Source organism: Pyxicephalus adspersus, chromosome 9 (genome assembly GCF_032062135.1).
Source record: "Pyxicephalus adspersus chromosome 9, UCB_Pads_2.0, whole genome shotgun sequence".
Lineage (NCBI taxonomy): Eukaryota > Metazoa > Chordata > Amphibia > Anura > Pyxicephalidae > Pyxicephalus > Pyxicephalus adspersus.
Window position 1 is genome coordinate 12161470 of NC_092866.1, and position 20465 is coordinate 12181934.

Below are 20465 nucleotides of genomic sequence, written 5' to 3' on the forward strand. Positions count from 1 at the left end.
TGTGCGTCTGGAGTTAATATCTTTCTCCTCTGCTGTAAAAAAAATTTGTGTTAAACTATATACATATATAGCGTCATTTGCTGCCCTTATTTGATATCTAATGCTGCATAATAATAATAAAAAGTTAGCACTCTAATCTTTGCAGTCCCAGGTTTGAATCTCAGCCAGGACACTATCTGCATGGAGTTTGCCAGGTTAATCTCGTGTTTGTGTGGGTTTCCTCCCACATTCCAAAAACATGCAGTTAGGTTAATTGGCTTCCCTCCGAAATTGACCTTAGACTTAGTAATGATATATGACAATGGTAGGGACATTGGATTGTGAGGGACAGCTTGTGCCATGACTATGGACTTTCTAATGTGGTGCGTAATATGATGGTGCTATTTAAGTACTGTATAATAATAATTATTAAAAATAATATAATATTATTATATAATATTTATATTAATAATACATGGTCAACTATTACATACCCTTTATGTGTTTCACTAATCTTGTTATGCCCTTTTTCAACCAGTACGTGGCGCTGCTCGTAATCTACTCTCCTGGCTCTAGCTGCTCCCTGGGCCAATCAGAAAGCTCTCTCGCAGTGTTGTGTGCGTTTAGTTTATTTTCCGGGTAGGAAGAGGAGCAGTGTTGCTCGGGTTCCGGAAGCTGGGTGGTCCTGTTTGTATTGGTTGTCAGCAGGCTGCTGTCATGGCTTCCCTAGCTGGGGATGGGGCTCTGAAGCCGCTGCAAAGGGCTATGAAACTGGCAAACAGAGCCATCCAGCTGGACACCGGGAACCGGCACCGGGTGAGCAAGGGGAGGGGTGGCTGGGTGTTTACCTCAGGCAGTGCACCAATTATTATAACTCAGGATGTTGATGATAAGGAGCGACCACTGGGCCCCAGACCTAGCCCAGAGAAGCTGTCACCTCATTCTGTACAATGTGACAGGTTCTCCTAATAGCTCAAACCCCATTTACTGTCCCTGACCAGTCAGAGGCCGGGGGTCCAATCCCTGGGTATAAATGGGGGAAAGGAAACTCAGTTCTGTGGTGACATCGCCACCCTTACCAGTGAGATCCTAAAACATGCCACCCGAAATCTTAGGTGACATCTCCTTCATTTAATACACTGCTCGGGCATGCACAGAAGGAACTCCCAAGAGCCTCCCTGGATGCGTAGGTATCCCAGGAGGCTTTGCGCTCCCATTCGCCTAGGCGATCGAGAATTATGGGGCAGTGCTGCACCCTTTTTTTTGTTGCACTTAAAAAAACAAACAGAATTTTTACCTTACATAAAAGCATTGTCTACCCTTTTATGTAAAGTGAAATTTCTAAATTTAGGTCTGCTTATGAAAGTGTACCTAAACTCAACATTCTCACTTTACATAAAAGGCTAGACAACCCTTCTATGTAATGAGAAAATGTTATTCATTTTTTATTCTTGTAAGTGCAGAAGAGAAAATAAAAAAGGTGCAGCACCTCCCCCTTCAGCCTTGATGGCCGCTGTGAACAAGACTTAATGGGAGCGCAGAGCCTCCCGGGATACCAACGTCACGCATCCTGGCTGCTCCTTCTGCGCATGCTATGATCTCAGACATACGCAGAAGGGGCATTTTTTCTATTAAGGGAAAGAGATGCCGATCTCACGCAAGCACAGTGAGATCGGCTCTCTTTTTTTCCCCTACGTCATCCACCTCTTCCATGGTTTCTGTAGTGCAGGGGGTGACCCCGCCCTCCTAATGAGGAGATCCCAGGAAATAGGGAACACTCCAAATATTCAGAGAAGATGCTTCAGCACAATGCTGGGAGCCTCTTGGTCAGATTTGTTGTGCTCTGCGTCACCAGAAGATGGATGATGTCACCTTGCTAAGGTAAGTATGAGATGTAAGTCTTTGTTCTGCTCTCCAGAAAGGGGAAGGGGGGCATCCTGTATTCCCAATGGGATTTTACACAAAGACAATTCTGTAATTTAGGATCGGAAGGAACAAAAAAATTACTTAGCGGAACTGGACCCATCAGTGTTCTATGGAGGACAGTAAAGAATGTGTAGTACTTCCTGTGTGCTGCTGTACCCGGACTTCATCAGCCGCTTCCAGCACCGCATGTTTGTTCCCTATACAGGGAGACTAATAGGTCATCATGGTATTTATCTACCCAGTAGAATTCTTTTAGCGCCAACATATTACACAGCACTGTACAAAGTCCATAGTCATGTCACTAGCTGTCCTTCAAAGGGGCTCACAAGCTAATGTTTAAAGTCCTGGGTTGTACATAGGTACTAGTTCTGGGTATTAACCTACTCCTATAACTTCTGGGGCATCTAATACCATGCAAGCCCATACTTACCCCTGAGGAAGCCAAGGTCTCTGTCAAAATGCGTCGGGTTTAAATTTTAGAAAGGCAGCAACTCATGTACTTGGAAGTTTACCTAAGGACTTTTATTTCATTTTGGGCAACTAATAAGTCCTAAATAACCCTGAACTAGTATACAGTATATTTAGTGCCGCCCAATGGTCAATGTATTATTTTGCTCTATTGTACTTCTGTATAATATTATTTCTAAACAGGATTTATGTAGAACCAACATATTACGCAGCGCTGTACGTTAAATAGGGATTGCAAATGACAAGACAGTGACACAGGAGGAGGAGAGGACCCTGCCCCAAGGAGCTTACTATTAATATTTTCATTATTATTATTCTTATTCTTATTATTATTATTATGAATAAACGGTATTTATATAGCACCAACATATTACGCAGCGCTGTACAATAAATAAAGGGTGCAAATAATAGATACAAACAGTGACACAGGAGGAGGAGAGAACCCTGCCCCGATGTGCTTACATTCTAGAGGTGGAGGAAGTATCACACAATAGGAGGGAAGACTTTGTGTTGTTTACATGCAATGTTGGAAAACCCCTCTGTTTATTTTTGGCTTAATTTTAGTTGTGTTTTGGGGTAGACATAACACAATAATGTTTCTATATTTAATTTAAGTGACGGACTCTTCCAATTTATTAATATATAGTCATAGGTATATCGCAGTCCAAGGGCAAGTTTTAAGGGGAAGCCAATTAACCTAACTGCATGTTTTTGGATCAAAATGTGAGCAGGGTCACCCCAACAAGAAGGAGTCAAAAGATTCAGAGGTTTTAACCCTTTCACAAAACCTTGACTGGAGCTGGGCTGGAAGTGTACTTTAATATTTACCACCTCCTCTTTTTACTTTATTATTATCAATTAACCCACTTACCATGAGCCCAGCATGTTACTGGCGCACCCCCTGGGGTTGTGCCATCACGCCAGCCTGGGTTCACAATGCCAGGCTTCAGATAACAACACACATCAATACATGAGCACGGTTATCTGCAGACCACCCATTGGTCAAGAAGTGGGGAATAATAATTCGGAAGTCATGTGATTGGTTGTAATAAAATTTGGATGTAGATTGAGAAGATTCGAAAGAAGAGAGTTGGGGAGGGGGGTGCTACCCAACCAGTAGTTGGGCTTCAAACCTTGTGATGACAGATGACATGTTTCCATCTCTGCTTATGCTTTCTGTGTCTTCAGCTTCATATACAAGGTAAATGATTGGTGCCTGAGACAAACGGTCATGCTTGTCCCAAGCAGAAATCTGGCATCAGCAGAAACCATTCATTAATTTGCAATAGCAAACTGAAGAGCAATCAATCGTAAACAATTGATGTGCATTCCTATGGAGGGGAACGCAGCAGGATGTCACTTACTTGTCTTCCCCTCTCTAGAACAGAAGGGTTTTGTGTGTACAGTGCTCATTCCTTCTTCTGTCACTGGAAACAATCACAAAATATCAAAAATCATATCCAGCTATAATCCTTCGATGTCTGTATGGAGCCTTACCCTGGTAACCACATTTGTTTTAATTGGCTCAAATTAATGACATGGGGCAAATAGGATATGGGAGATGAAATGTGCACACAATCCGAATGATCGGCTCCAAGTAAACTGAGATACAGAGAAAGCAATGGTGCCTAAGATTCCAGTGCCGTGCAGACAGAGCACAGGAAGTTATAAGCTCCCCAGATTTCTGGCAGGATGAACCGGTATTTTGTGCACTTTTCAAATGAATGTAACTGAATATTTTTTTCCTTTTAATTGGGTAAATTGTAGTGAGTGTCCAGTCTATGGTAGTGTAATGACATTGTTTCCTTTGTTAGAATTGTCAGTTTACAGAATCTCTCTCTTTTTTTCCTCCAACCCCCCCCCCCTTTGGTCTCTCTCTCTTTCTTTCTCTGTCTCCCCCCTCACTCACTCTTTCTCTCTCCCTCTCTTTTTCTCTTTTCCTCCCTCTTTCTTTCCCTCCCTCTCCCCCTCTCGCCATCTCTCCCTCTCTTTTTCTCTTTTCCTCCCTCTTTCTTTCCCTCCCTCTCGCTCTCTCTCCCTTTCTTTCTCTCTCTCCCTCCCTCTCCCCTTCTCTCTCTCACCCCTCTCCCCTTCTCTCTCTCCCTCTCTCTCCCTCCCCCTCTCTTTCTCTCTCTGCCCCTCTCCTCTTCTCTCTTTCTCCCCCCTCTCTCTCTCTTCCTCTCCCTCTCCCCCTCTCTCTCTCCCTCCCCCTCTCTTACTCTCGCTGCCCCTCTCCTCTTGCCTCTTTCTCTCCCCCCTCTCTCTCCCCCCTCCCCCCTCCTCTCTCTCTCTCCCTCTCCCCCTCCTTCTCTCTCTCCTTCACACAGGAGGCCTATGTGGAGTACTTGAAGAGTGTTGGTTTCATATCGCAGTTCTTGGCTGAGGAAGCTGAGCAGAATGGTAACAGTCATGTTAAATGTCTTTATCTTGTTTGTACATTGTAGGCCATTGTAAAAATAAAACTCCCCCACCACCAACTTCTCATCCTCAGCTCAGCCCCCACTTAGGATAATTTGCATATTGCAAGAAATTTAAATGTGGCCCCTTTAAAGTTTAATTGCTTTGGTAATCCTTTTATTGTCTGGCTTTTGAGTCAGAGAGTTTTGTAGTAGAACACATGCTTTCCATTTAGGTTTTGCATAAGATAAAGAAGGATTAAAATTCCTTTTTGGATTATTTACTTTTGCCTTTTGCCCCCCTGGTTTGCTTCCTAACTGTCTGACCGCTCCTTTCAAGTTTCTTTGATTGGTAATTTATCCTCGCCCACGCTCCTCCCTGTTGGTGTTCCCCAAGGGTCAGTCCTTGGACCGGTTCTCTTCTCTCTGTACACCTCCTCTCTCGGTAGTCTCATATCCTCCTTTGGCATACAGTTCCATCTGTATGCTGATGACACTCAAATCTATCTGTCCTCCCCTGACCGGTCTCCCTCAGTCCTGGATAAGGTCTCATGCTGCCTGTCAGCCATCCCATCATGGATGTCTGACCGATTCCTGAAACTCAACCTGGATAAAACAGAACTCATTATCATCACCCCCTCAAATTCCAAATCTTCCCCTGACATATATCTGTCAACAACACTGTTATTCCTCCCTCCCCTCAGGCACGTTTTCCTGGAGTCACCTTTGATTGTGCCCTCTTATTTACCCCCCATATTCAGAACATTTCCAGGTCCTGTCACTTTCACCTACACAACATCTCCAAAATCCGCCCCTACCTGTCCCCTGAGACCACCAAACTCCTTGTACATGCTCTTATCATCTCTCATCTGGACTACTGTAACCTCCTCCATATCCCCCTCCTATTGTGTCCTACTTAACCTCACCTCTTTTGGGCAGGGTCCTCTCCTCCTCCTATGTCGTGGTTTGTATCTGTCCATCATTGGCATCCCCTTTTTGTTGTAAAGTGCTTCCTAATATGTTGGTGCTATATAAATTCCTGTTTATTATTAATACTAATAGGAAATCTCTTTAGACAACAAACAGACAGATATTCCTAATGAAATATTTTACCTCACCTACCGTTGTCACCTCCCTAACTCTGGTGATAACAGTAACATTTTGAAAGTTTTATTAATAATAATATTAATAATAAAGTGTGTGTGTGTTCACAAAAGAAAACATGAATGAACATTTTAGGCACTAAATCACATTTTTTTTTACATTAAAAGTAATATAGAATAGTCCTTAACGTAATGGTACAATGTAATTGAAAACGTATAAATACATCACAATAACATGTAGAATGTCATGACTTGAATCAGGAGGTTGGACACATGGAGAGATTTGGTAATGTCCCTTTATGTTTTTTGTTGGTTCTTTTGTAATATAAATCTATAGCTGGGATGTGGGACATGTAATGTATGGTCAAAATAGTTGAACTTGACGTTAATATTACATTAGATAAAGTTATGGATATATAATTTTAAATTTAACATTATAGCCCCACATATTGTGTGGCACTGTACAATAAATAGATATATATATATATATATATATATATATATATATAATTACAGTTTTATTACATATTATTACACAGTATTTAAATATCACCAACATATTACGCAGCGCTGTACAAAGTCCGTAGTCATGTCACTAACTGTCTCTCAAAGGGGCTCACAATCTAATGTCCCTACCTCAGTCATATGTTAATATCTGTATCTATGTTAATCTCTAATGCAGTCTAATTTTCATCAATTATTTAATTTTGAGGGGAAGCCAGTTAACCTAACTGCAGGTTACAGAAACAAAAACAATAAACAAAAGAAACAAAACAGATGGGGTTTTAAAGCAAACACACAAACTGTTTTACAGTGAAACCAACATGTGGTAATCACATTTCAATAATAAAATTACAATATCCAAACAAACTTTGGTGTATAAATCATTGTAATTTTTTTTAAACCAAATAAGAGATCGATAGTGTTCCAAAAAAGTAGGACTTTTATATGCAAAACGAATAGGTTATTAAAAGGTAGAAATGTATTTTTATAAAAGGATAAAACATGGTTAATATTAAAAATATACATCATCCTACATAATCGTGATACAAAATACATTCATTTGACCCTTAGTTTTTGTACATTCAGCAAACCCTCTAGAAATATCCCTGTGGAAAACTAACTTTGCACTTTCAAACTTTTTTGTATCCAAGAAAACATAGGTTGCTTTGTTAGTGGGACCTTGTGTTATACAGCAACCTATGTTTTCTTGGATACAAAAAAGTTGAAATATAATGCAGTTTTCCATAGGAACATTTCGAGAGGGTTTGCTGAATGTACAAAAACTAAGGGTCAAATTCATGTATTTTGTATCATGATTACGTTAGATGATGTATAATTTTATCAATGATCTTTTATATTAAATTTCTGCTTTTTAATATCTTACTAGTTTTGCCTAAAAAAGTCCTACATTTTTTTTAAACTCCCTTGCTCCCTTGTTTGGCTTTATATTATGTAAGGACCTGGCATTATAAACTTGTATATATTTACTTTAAGGGGTCTTTTTTCCTTTACTTATTGTAAATGTATTACTTACTCTTGCTTTTGTTTAACAGTTCTCATTACTAAGGCTACGTACACACTTGCATTGGTTCTCGTCCGATAATCAGCTCAAGGCCGATATCAGACGAGAATCTGGCGTGTGTACAGCGCTTGTCGTCCATCATCTGAACGACCGTCTATGCAGATCCAAGGACGATGGATGACAAACGATCTTAATGGAAGTAAAGGGGGGGGAGAGTGCACAGCAGGGTGCCGGTCCGTCGTTCTCCCCCTCCCCTCTCCATAGAGCAGAACGGTGCTGTATGTACAGCACTTGTTCATGTATTGTGCAGGTGTTTATCGTTGGAAAGGATCATTAAAGATCCTTTCCAATGACAATTATTGCACATGTGTATGCAGCCCTAGGGTAGGCAATCATTAGGTAATTATCCTTGTAGGACTCCTCCTCTCTCACTCATTCACGTGTATGCACATATAAATAAATATAAAGTCCACTTCATCTAGAACAATCAAATCAGAATGTTTGCCTGTACATTCATGTTACATTCCAATTTGCACGTGTGAGTTTACCCAGTGGGCATGCAACTGTATCTGCTTTATTGAAATTAGTTTTGGAGCCATTGATTGTAAATGAGCCCCTGACACATTCCACATCAGAACCAAATGCACCACAATGTATATTCTATGTGTTCTGATGGGCTGCATTCCTTAAAGAAGGCCATTCACATTTTACAACTGTGGTGGTGTGTTAACAGCCTATTCCTCCTATGTATATCATAACACATGGTAATGTGTGTGTACATTCCTGCACGTGTGAACAGGAATGACCCCCCTGCTGTGTTTTACATGGGTTTGCTTGGAGGTCTATACAGGTTTCTGGCACAACACAATCTCATCTGTTAGCTGTTTAAATAATATATTTAAACTTGTTTGTACTTATACTAACCAGCCATATGTACCAGTGAACAAAGTTTATATTAAAAGTATTATAATAAAATCATTTCAATAGAAATATTGCTTTGCACAACAATGATTTATGAATTGTCAATCTAATTGTGTATGTTTGCTATGGTTCTTAATATGAATTCATAATCTTTATTTTTTTCTATTTTGATTCGCCAGCTGTTGAGTCTTTGAACTCTGATTCACAGAAAATGCTAAAACTGGCTGGGCAATGCTTGGAGAGGGCAAGGTCAACGGCAGACAAACTAGGTGAGTTCATATACACACAGTAATGTTACACTGACCAGGGCCACACAATGAATATCACTGAAATAAAAAGGAACATAGGCATTATATATACCAAGCTGCATTTGGGGATGGGGCTTATTAAAGAACAACTCTGCTAACAATACAGTTGCCTTTTAAATGATTTATTAACTGCAAATAATACAGTTTATTTACAGAGATTTGCTTTTAATGGAGACTCCTTAGCGAGTGAGAGAAAATCTCAGATAACAACTTAAAGGGAACAGAGGGAAATTTCCACCTGTTGCCCCCCTGGGGTAATTTCTTGTCATTTAACCTGGTGACAATGGGCCTGATTTAATAAAGCTCTCCAATACTGGAGAGGATAAACTTTCATCAGTGAGGCTGTGATCCAGCGAACCTGAAATTGATTTCCTAAAGTAATTTACTGTTAGAAAATGTTTTATATGATAAAAGTGTATCATCTCCAGCCTTGCAGAGCTTTAATAAATCAGGCCCATTGTTGTTAATGGCATTCTCTAATCAAGACACAGCAGTAATGAAAACCTTTTTATTTTTTTAGTAGAATAGTAGAAGTCTAGAATCTTCATCAGCATTTTATAGTTTGTCAGTTTGCACAGCAGAAAGTAACTAGTTGTCTCTGTAAAAGAAAAGAAAAGGAAGAGCATTACATTGAAATGAGTTTCAGCTGGAGACAAAGGAGTGTTACAAACCCCCTTTTCTGTTTGGGCAAATCTGTTTAACGTTTTATGACCTATGTAATCACATGGTCCAGGCTCCCAGTCTGGCACCAGAATCAAAGTGTCAGATCATGTGACTGTGTTTTCTGTTAGTGCAACTAACAGAAACTTTACTAAAAAATAATTTGTAGGGGTATTGGCTAGACACTGAGGTATCTGTTTTCTTTCATTGCTCAGAATTTAAATTCATCCATCAGAAAACATTTCTCACTTTTGTTAAAGGAGCGCTTAATGGAAGTGTAATGTGTTTCTTTGTACAGGTAAAGCTGATGTAGACTTGTCAGCAACGAAGATTCCTCACCCTCCAGCCACTACTGAGGTTTCCAGCAATGCCACTACTCCTGTCACAGCTACCTCTGCACCCTCTCGAGCCTCTTTTAGCCATTCCTTGGGTCACCGTAGGTCATGTTCTGAAGAGATCCAGAAACACAGTGGCTTTCCCTCACCTGAGGTTTTTAAGATGCTCCGAGCATCTGAGGCTCAGAAATCTAAAAAGTGAGACCTTATCATTTAAAGTCTGTATATATCAGTTTATTAAGAAACTGTTTGTAAATACTAGATTGTAAGCTCTTAAGGGCAGGGCCCTCTCCTCCTGTGTGCTTATATCTGTCTGTCATTTGCAACCCCTTATTTAATGAACAGCGCTGCGTAATATGTTGGCGCTATATAAATCCTGTTTAATATTATTAACAAAAAAATGTATGTCCTTTATGCACAGGGAGCTGACACCCCTGCAAGAGGCTTCCATACAAAACCAGAAGCTGAAGGCTGCATATGAAGTCCGTCTGTCCAGATTGGATCCGAGACAGGCTACTCAGAAAACCTCTCTGGTTAGTGATGGAATGGGACCCTTATACTTACATGAATAAATTGGAGATGATCTAATACCAAACATATTATAAAGATAAGGAAATGCACTCCCAGCTTCCCAACATCAAGATCTCAATCAGTCACAATCAACCACTTCCTAGATTAAATTACATTAAACAAAAAAAAGAGAAAGGATCTTAGCAAATAAAGGAAGGAAGGCCTAATCACAAATAAGGAGTTATAGTGTGAAGTATTTCAAGATACATGATTAAAACTTCAAATAAATGTATTCAAGAAAATATTAAAACAAAGTACAACCACAATAAGTGTAAATATGTGTATCAAAATATTGAAGGCCATATACAGAATTATCAACATTGAAAAGTGGTCTTTGTATAAATTCTGATGCGTTTTGGGGGATACCTGCAGGTTTTTAGGGAATATACCATGAATACAAACACAGCATACAACTAAAACAGAAAAAACAATATATAATAATAGATATAATATACAAACATAGTAAAATCTTGTTTTCTTTTATTGTTTTTTAAATATTTGAAGTTTTAAGCATAAATCTTGAAATACGACACATGACTCCTTACTTTCTAATTGGGCCTTCATTTCTTTCTTTGCTAATTTTTTTTTCTCTTTTTCTGTTTAATGTATTGCCAAACACACCTATTTGGGCCCTTGCTATCCCTCACAAAATCAAACTAAAAGTTACCAAAAAGAGGTTTCTTCCAACCATATCCAAGCCTGTTCTGCAAAATGCATGGGCTTGGTGTTATAGCAAGCACAGAGGACTTCATACCCATTGGACATGTAGTGATCTCTGTGAATTGTAACTGCTGTGGAGGACACAAAATTAATATTAACTATTATACATTACATTTCCCTGTATTTTTACGTTTAACAATGTAGACATATAGAGAAAAGGACATTTTTTTACTGCAAGAAGTCCAATGATCTAATGTTTTATTTAAGCTGAAGACTCTAACTTACTAAGACCCAAAGCAGTGCTATCAATCCTGCTTAAATTCAACTTAAAAAAAGTCAACTAACGTACATTACAACATAAGAGGGGAGGATAGTCTGCAGTCCAGCAGATGGGACAGGGCTGGGAAAACAGCTGCAGATTCAAGTGCTGTGTTGTCAACTTAAATAAGAAACTATGAACTCTGATGAAAATGGATTATGAAGTTCTTAAACATTGTATTACTTTAAATAAAGTGTTTGTAAAAATATATAATAATATAATATAATAAATATATGACAATATATAGGAGGAAATTACAAGTCCCAGTAATGAATGATCATTTGATGAGCCAGGGTTGTGGGCCCAATTATGATTTCAGATCCTGATTGTATGCTCCACAAGGAGTGCATAGAACAGGAATGGATATAAATTTATATATATATATATATATATAATAGCAAGTACCTAAACAAGGACCTTATATAACATGATTATTGGGTATCTTTTGAATAAAAGCTGCATATTTGAAAGGAACAAAATCTATTTTAGGTGAAATGTTAAAGTTTACTATAAATGTGATTTTATTAATACAGTTATGCTTCAAGAACCAAAGCAGAATGGATTTAAAACGCTATTGTCATAACTTTTTCATGATCTTTTTTGGTTTTTCTTTTTTTAGACTTTGTCACTTCAGAGACAAATTATGGAAAACATAAGGATTGCAAAGGCCAGAGAAGAGACAGTATCCTTCAATGTGGGTGGAGAGTGTAATGGGCTAGCAGTGTCACCTCTCTTCATTTGCATAATAAAGGTTTTTTAACACTCTGCAAACAATTCCCAAAGATATGCTAATGCCTTAACCTCCACCACCAGCTTAAAAGGAAGGCTGAGGAACGGAGACTCAGATTGCAGGAAGAGTCAGACAGGTAAAGAGAGAGAGAGAGAGAGAAACATGGTTCTCAACCTGGTTTACGAGGCGCTCTCCTCCTTTTCAATTTGTTCTCTCTGTAGACGCTTTTCCAAAAAGATAAGTATGACACCGGAGCAGGAAGAGCAGAAGAAACTGTATACCTCTGTGCTGGAGTATGAGCAGGATCATGTAAGTACTACACATTGTTTTAGCCAACCTATGGGCCTGATTTATTAAAGCTCTCCAAGGCTGGAGAGGATACACTTTCATTAGTTCAGCTGGGTGAGACAGCAAACCTGGAATGTATTTCTTCAAAGTCATTTGCTTTTTGCTAGCAAATGTTTTCAATCCATTACTATTCCAAGTTTGCTAGATCACTCAGCTTCACTGATATAAGTGCCAGCCTTGGAGAGCTTTAAAAAAATAAGGCCCTTTGTCTTTATATTTCTAATACACTCCTAATAGTGAGTTAAATCTTTTGGATAATTTCTAGATATGTGTGGCTCACCGAAGCTGTGTATATTTCATGCCTACTTCATGTTCTGTCATTCGATCATTGTGATCACATTAATTAATTTTTCTTAATCTTTTCTCTAGGAATGGACTCGGGTCTGGAAGGAAAAGATAAAAAATAATCCCAATGATTCCAACCTGGTTTCCGGCTACTTCTATCATATATTCAGGTATGAACCTTCTTGATGAAAGTTTTTCAGGATAACAACAGACTAAATCTTTTCCCCCATTCTTATCTAACCAATCTAAATCTGTGCAATCTGAAAATGTGGCATGTGTGCTATGATAGTAAACTGAAATGCCTACCCCTACCCAATATTTTGGGATTTTTGGATCCCTTTTAAAATACTTATCTCCTGCAGCATTACCAGACAGAGTTTAATACTTTCTGTTTTTTTCCTCTCATTTCAGCACCCCGGAACATCCGATTATTAAACTAGTACAGCAACTCCAGTGCAACATTTACAACCGCTTATACCCGATCATCCTCAAAGACCCCCCTCAGGAATCTTCAGCTTCCTCTGCTGGTTACCAATCATTCCCTGTGGAAGAACCTTCAATCACTTCTAAACTGAGGACATCTCAGAGTCTGTATAGCCTCCCCAGCACCCAGCGTCCTTCCATCAGACACAGCCGCTCCATAGGAGAGGAGCTGGAGAGCTTTGAGCTTAGTACAGAATTCCTGCCTGACAGAGAGCAGCACCATGATGATTTAGAGAGCTCATATGAAGACTTGGAATACTTAATATCACCCTCTTTACACTCCAGACCTACAGCTCTGCGGGAATTTTCAGCATCACATTTAAATACAATAGTGAAAGAGGTCCACAATGCCAGAGGTAAGTGCTACTGCAGCCAATTAAAGCTGAAATATAGGCAGATTTTTAAATTGACAAAATAATTTATCTCTGTATAACAGCAAGGAAATATTGGGTCTTCTGCCCTGCCATGCAGGCATGTGTAAATCTCAGGACACAGCTAGGGATCATCCATGGTATATAATGCATCTGCATGCATGGTAACTTTTTACAGAAACAGAATATATATAAGGGGGACATGTGCCAGTTTAATTTTAGACACCCGTTAAATGTGTCCCAGCATGATGAGCTTAATCAATGTTTGATGTCTATTGCATAACTATTGATGGGCTGTTAGTGGACCTGTTCCCTTATACTTCCAGCAGGGGGCAACACAGAGTGGCTCTACATAAAACAGGGATTTTAGGTAGATTTTAGGACTGTCAGAGGAGGCAACAATGTTACAGCCGTATACTTGGAAGGAGAAATCTGCTTCAGGTGCAGCCCAATAACATATGATCTAGAAAAATTAGAGACATCACGTCTAGAGGGTCAATAAAACATGACGGAGGTCAAAAGTGTCATTAGAAGAAACCAGAGAAATATTATGACAGTGAATTGCTATTAGAATAGCGTTAGGGATTTCACAGTTTTTGCAAAGCATTATCAGAATCCCTGAACATTGTCATGGAAACTCGTCTGTATGACTGTGGCCTGAATTAAGTCAGTGTAGCTGCTTCAAACATCTGTTCATGCTATCCGGCTGCTACATGACTTTGGGCATTGTGTACTGTAGATTTATTTGGTCGGCATTAGTTTGGTGTCCGTGGTTAACACTGTTATCTTACTAAAATTTCTCTGTTCCAAAAATCTTTATCTCATGCTTGTGTCTTCACTTTCCAGACTCGGTGGTGTCTTCATGTTTACTGTCTCTGGATCTTCCCTCAACGCCAGAAGTTAAGGAAATATGCCTTGAGTACTTTGATGAAACCTTCTTTCCTTCTTTATGGCCGGCACTACAGGCTCTCTACAGGTAAAAAAAAGCTCTTATATTTTTTCTATACTTTAACCTTTTTTTCATTTTTATTAGAGAATGGCAGATCTTTTCCTGTATAGCTTTTGCTGTAGATTGCTGAGTAGAAAGGTCTGTCTGCTACTGCTATCACATGACCACTTAAGTTGTAATCGGAAAAGCTGCAGCCTTGAACTCAAGCTCTGTGTAGGCATCTGAGAAAAGTAATTAAACTATCACATAGGGTGGTGTATCTTTGAAAAGGCCATGTGTGGAATTTTGTTGCAATGGATTGTGAAATAAACCAGGTATATCTTTTTAATAAATTTGAATCTTTGTTCTGTTTTTTCAGGCAGGTTAACTCTGCCCGGGAGGAATCTCTTCTTCGGATCATGGAGTTATACAGCACGGCACCTCCATCTGTAGTGGGAGTATCAAAACACCTGTACCCTGAGGACATCAAAAACCCATACATGTCAGCTGTAGAAGAACTGGAAGAATTGCCCCGGCAGTTCACCCCACAAAGAAAGCTGGAGTGCATCGGTAAGCAAACTAGAGATTAAATAGGAAATTGCAGACTCATTACACTAAATGACTTTATCAGATATTTGATATACAACATACCATTAATTGTTGGGAGTTGGGTTATGGTACTCACTAATAGTATTTGGGTGCTTTAGCCTTGGAGGTGGGTTTACATTAAAGCCATATCATGCAGTGACCATGAGGACATGTCTGTAATTTTTACTGACATGTTTGTATGTCTGTTGTAGTGAGGACCCTGCGGGTGATATGCGAGTGTGCTGATGAGTATTGTGCCACCCCTGGGACTGCATGGGACTCCATGTAAGTATCTTTCACTAAACACTATACCATGGAAACCTTTTCTGAACAGAGAACATTGGATCGGCAAAATCTCTTTACATGTTCTCTTTTATTTTAGTGATTGGTTTTACTAGATTATCTTACTAGGAGATTTGTTCAGGTACTCAGGTAACCTCCCTCCCTTAAGGAAGAAGCTTGTCTAACTTTTTTTGAAAGCCGTAACTATGAGCAACACAGACAGCAGGGTGACAGGACAGCGGTGAAGTTGCTAATGCTTTATATAGTCTTCTTCCATCTGTATATGAGTCTCTGTGTTCGTGTCTCCCTCTCTCGCTTCCTCCTCATGTGCCCAGGTTGCAGAATACATGATGTTTATTGGGTACAAATATGAGGTCCCCGCAGGGATCTTTACTGATGGATGAGATGTGACAGTCTCGGGTAGAACATGGCCAGTCCTGCAGAGCACATGGGGGCTGCGGGACTCCGCAGAGCAGCAGCTCCCAAGCACAGCGGCTGTCTGCTCTAATTATCATAGAGAGACAGAAGATGGGGGCAGGAATGGAGCCAGGCACCAAAGTGAGAGGAGTGGAAGGGAGAGAACCCCGACGTACAGCAGGATTGGAGGGCAGCAATATACAGCACACAAAGAAGTCAGAGAGATAATATTTGTATTGTAGGAATGTAGCTTCTTTGTAGAGGACAGTGGGGGGGGGGGATAAAGAATATAGTAACTGCCATGCTTTGTCTTTTCCTCTAATTTCCACCCTTGGTAAAGGGAGGTGTTATTCCCCCTTATGTTTGTTGTATATTCCCTATCAAGAGAACCTGTCACTTTTCTCTGTATGAACTATGGGACACAAGGAATGTTGTGGATGCAGAAAAGCAAAGATCAGGTAGGCTAGGTAGCAGACAGGAACAGAAGATGGAGAGCAGCAGGGAGCATGATAATAGGACAGGGCTTTGGGTAACACAGACAAATTGAGACAAGTATATCTTGGTGGGAGGGCTATACACAGGCAGCAGCCACTGTCACTGAGGGCATGCTCTGGGTGCAACTGTCAGCGCATAATGAGACTAAAACAGCCACACATCCAGACACATCAGCATCGAGAGCGGCCCCTCTGTGACCCCAGACAGCGGGAGGCAGCTTTGGGATGCTGACCCCGGGCACACAGGACACCTTGATGTGTTTCCAGTTAAACGAATAGTAAACGCACAATATTTCCTCTCCGGGTCCCCTCTACAACCACCCTCAGCAACTCAGATAGACAGAAATGTCATGACCCCAAACTCGGACACAAAAGAATTCCTAAGTGTACTGAGCACCTCCGAGCTTCTGATGAAAAGTCTTCTAAAGAAAATCTGCCTGATAGCATTCTTAGCTAAAGTTGCCTAATGATATAAAGCCATCATACTTTGTGTAGTATCTTTGTGACTCTACACCTAGAATTTGTTTTTTGTGTGTGTGCTTTGCTTATAAGCTGTGTTGTCTTTATTGTACATTGATTAATAATACTCTGAACCAAAAGTGTTGCCTCCTTTGCAAGCCATACTTTTTCAGTGGCATTTCTAATAGGGGTGGGTAGCAGCTCCCTCTAGTGGCTGGCTTTGTTGCAGCTGAAACTGCATGTAGGTGATGTCTTTTTGCACTACCGTGGATTGAGATGTTGTAAGGGTTGTGGCTATCCCATTAAAACAAGTTAAGAAAATATTTTTTTAAAGCCCAGTCATTTACCATGTTTTCTTTTTGATCTTTTTCAGTGGTGCTGATGACCTGTTGCCCATCCTGTCGTTTGTAGTGTTGAGAAGCGGCATGTCCCACTTGCTGTCAGAATGCAGCGCATTGGAGGAGTTCATACAAGAACGGTGAGTACACATCTTCAATACTGGCTGCCTTGCCCGCGCCGCCATGTACTTTAATATGACAGTTTATGTAAGTGTCACAGATTCTGCCCTGCGATTAATTAATAAACGGGACGAGCTTTGGCCTTGTAATGTCAGTCACTTTTAGCTGCCCGGCTGACATGTCTGCTGTTGTGACAGCTTTATTGTCTGACGAGATTTCCCTGAGCTAAATGTGCAGACTGCCGTCTCCCTCGATTTCGTTTGGCCACTTTACTTTGTGCCTCTACTCTCTTCCCACCACATCTGCTGTCTGGTCTCCCTTTTTATGATATATTTACAGGGAAGCTTTTATATTTTATACTGCAAGGGACAGAATTCTCTCCCACAAATAGAAGAAACTGGATAAATCTCAGTGTGTCAAAGAATGATCATTCATACAAATTATCTTGGTTAAAGAGACCCTGTCACCACATGCTATGCTACTAATTGTATGCTGGCATTCTCTATAGGGCGAACCCGGCGCATCTATTCTAACACTTCACTTTACTGTCGGAGCTGACTTATATGCGGCTTTGTAAAATTTCTTTATTTTTTTGTTGACCCTTTAAACAAGACATTCTAAGGTCTATTTGTGCTTCTTCCTTAGGAGCCTTATTGGGGAAGAAGGCTATTGTTTGACCTCCCTAATGAGTGCACTGGTTTACCTGGAGACCCTTCCCATCCCGCCATCACCGCCTGTTATCTGAGGAGCCAAGACACTGCGTTATGTTACAACTTTCATCTGTCCTGGGTACAGATCAAACCTCATTCTGCAATTTTCCCCTAAAGGACCTGGTTACAGAATTGTTTGTAAAATACACTTATTGCAGTCAATTGACACTAAAATTGTCATCTAAAGGGGATCTGCAGCAAAACAGTGGATTGCAGCTATCAGCTAGCCATTCGGCAGTAGTTCTCTCCCATTCACAACCTGCTTTCATTATCTGATACATAACTGATATTGTAAATGTTGTGAATTCCACCATCAGAAAGAGGAATGGTGGGCACCTAATGCTGATGTTGTATAAAACAATATGGGGATGGGTTACCCCAGCTAGAGTTTTACTTTAAATTTCTGCTTTATAGATACACAAAGTATCTGTAGATGATTTTTTAAAATCAAAGGGAAGAAAGGGCGCTGCTTCTAGTAACCATTAAGCTGTTATTTTCTATCTGGAATTTAGTAATTTTGCAGCACCTTCACTTTAAATTTACTTCTTTATCTGACACTGGATTTGTAATGTGCATTAGCTACTGGTGATTTTATTTAAAGCAGAACTGAAGTCCTTTATATGGTGGTAAGATTTTATCATATTTGCACTTTATAACTCTCACCTTGCACAGTGATCTCCTCCAGCAATGTCCTCGCACTCTCCTCCGTTGTATCTTCACCTGCTCTTCCAGGTTTGAAGTCTTCGGCTTCTTGATTGGCCAGGCTGGAAAGAGGTAACGCCTGCGTATGTTGCCTTTCTCATTGTGCAGGGTCAGAGATCAGCATTGCACAGCTCAATGTGTACCCAAACAGTACTGACAGCCAGATTGGAGCATTTATGGTAAAGGAGAGGTACAGAGACTCTCTTGTCATAAAAAAATCTACCTGTCAGCACTTTTTTTTTCATGTGACTTCAGTTCTGCCTGTCCTAAGAGAAGCATTACTTTTATTGGTATAATATTAGTTTCCTGGATCCTTTGCCTGAAGTGTCTGGTAACACAAGTATGAAGATATTTCTGATTTTATGATTCAATGTATTGCCACGCCAGACAATATCATTCAAAATACTAAAAAAAAGAAAGTATAAAAGGTCTTTTTGAACCAAAAGATTTGTGTACAATGACTATCCTATCCCTAGAGCATCATGGAACTTCTGGGCGATGATGTATGATAATGACTCATTGATCGGAGGAGTATGATGGGCAATGTACACTGATTTTATGGTTCCATCTGTTACATTATTATTACTTTTTATGTAAATAGATAAAATAAAAAAAAAACACTAAATTAAAATGAAGTTTATGTTGTTTTTGTTTTAATATAACCCATAGGATACATAAACTGTTATCTTTCTATTCTGCCTACAACATGGTTTTATTTGAAGTTGTTGAAATGTAATTGCCAGGCAATGTGTAATTTCTAGAAGTATCTCCTCGTTTCCCTCATGGCAGGTTAACTTTAATAATTTTCTATTGTTGGAATTACTTGCAGCCCTTAGCAGGCCCTGTATGGCTACCCTTAGCAGGATTTGGGTTTATTATTATTATATTTAGATCTATTTTCTACAGCAACCTACTTCTGTCTATGGTGGAACTACAAGATTCAGCTCGGCCAAAGCATGCTGGTAAAAGTAGCTCCAAGATGCCTGAAGTTTATTACTTTTGTGCTTGAGATTAAGTTATTTTTAATAAACTATTTCACAAAACAAAAATGATTCACTGTGTGTTTTCTAACATAAAGGAAAGACAATGGAAAAAAAGTATTCAAGATGTTGGCAAGAACAATGGAAGGAATAGCAGCCATTCGGAACCTATCTATTGTAATCCAAATTGTCTGTTGTGAAATCCTCAGCATCTTTAAATATTTAAGAATGTATTTATATCTTTCCCCACTCCCTAGAATGCAGGGCATCTTATTTGCCAAGATTGCTATTTTAAGAGCTAGCGCTTTCCACGGAAAGGACTCGCACGAGAGTCTGGGGTATGACGTCTGCTGTAGCACATGCTACGAATAAAATGGTTCAGGATGTTGGTTATGGTTTAAAGAGCCAACACATCTCCGGTACCAGTTTAGGTCTAGCAGATGACTGATCATAAAAGACTAATTCTTTGGATTCTTGATTGATTCTTTGGATTCCTATCTTGCAGGGATCCCCAATTCCTAGGGGGGATTCGTGAAAACATTTCCCGTTAAACGTGCATGCATAGACTTTGTTAAAGATAGAAATGTATGGAAACACATATTGGCTGGCACTGAATCAACAATACAAAAAAGGAAGATAGACATCCATGCTTCAATGGAAACACATATTGAGAAATGCTGTATGCCAGCTGCCATTGCTGCCCTGAAAGATCTGAACCTATTGATAAAGATAATCTTCAGGGACTGGTAATTAGTATTTGCATGATAAGGAGCAGTTTAAATTCGGGGTGACATCTTCAAGAATTACCATATTGCAATGACCTAATTAGATGTCATGCAGCCATTACATTAATTTCCACCAGTGACAATATTTAAGGTTGGTGAGATCTTCATATTCCTGCAAACGTCCACATGCAATACAAAAATATAAATATCAGTTTGTGACTAAAATGGCCCAAAAGGGTATTTGTTGTATTGTAGATTACAGATAAAAATAGTTCTATGTATTATATAACATGCTGCATAATATGTTGACACTTTGAGCCTGATTTATTAAAGAT

At 39.6% G+C, this 20465-nt stretch overlaps 1 protein-coding gene across 2 annotated transcripts; it reads left to right on the top strand.

The window, feature by feature from the left end:
• The first annotated feature begins 638 nt into the window (after positions 1 to 638).
• Positions 639 to 19474, top strand: VPS9D1 (VPS9 domain containing 1). Of its 2 annotated transcripts, none has more exons than XM_072422610.1 (15): positions 639 to 795; positions 4701 to 4773; positions 8498 to 8587; positions 9585 to 9819; positions 10043 to 10154; positions 11790 to 11852; positions 11984 to 12036; positions 12122 to 12209; positions 12618 to 12703; positions 12945 to 13372; positions 14234 to 14363; positions 14695 to 14885; positions 15116 to 15188; positions 16929 to 17033; positions 17659 to 19474. In XM_072422610.1, exons 1-15 carry the CDS (start codon positions 697 to 699, stop codon positions 17756 to 17758), a joined length of 1926 nt encoding a protein of 641 aa, XP_072278711.1. In that variant the 5' UTR covers positions 639 to 696; the 3' UTR covers positions 17759 to 19474. The 2 variants fall into 2 exon arrangements, with proteins under 2 accessions (XP_072278711.1, XP_072278712.1); XM_072422611.1 differs by lacking the exon at positions 639 to 795 and adding an exon at positions 820 to 1860.
• The last annotated feature ends 991 nt before the right edge of the window (positions 19475 to 20465 follow it).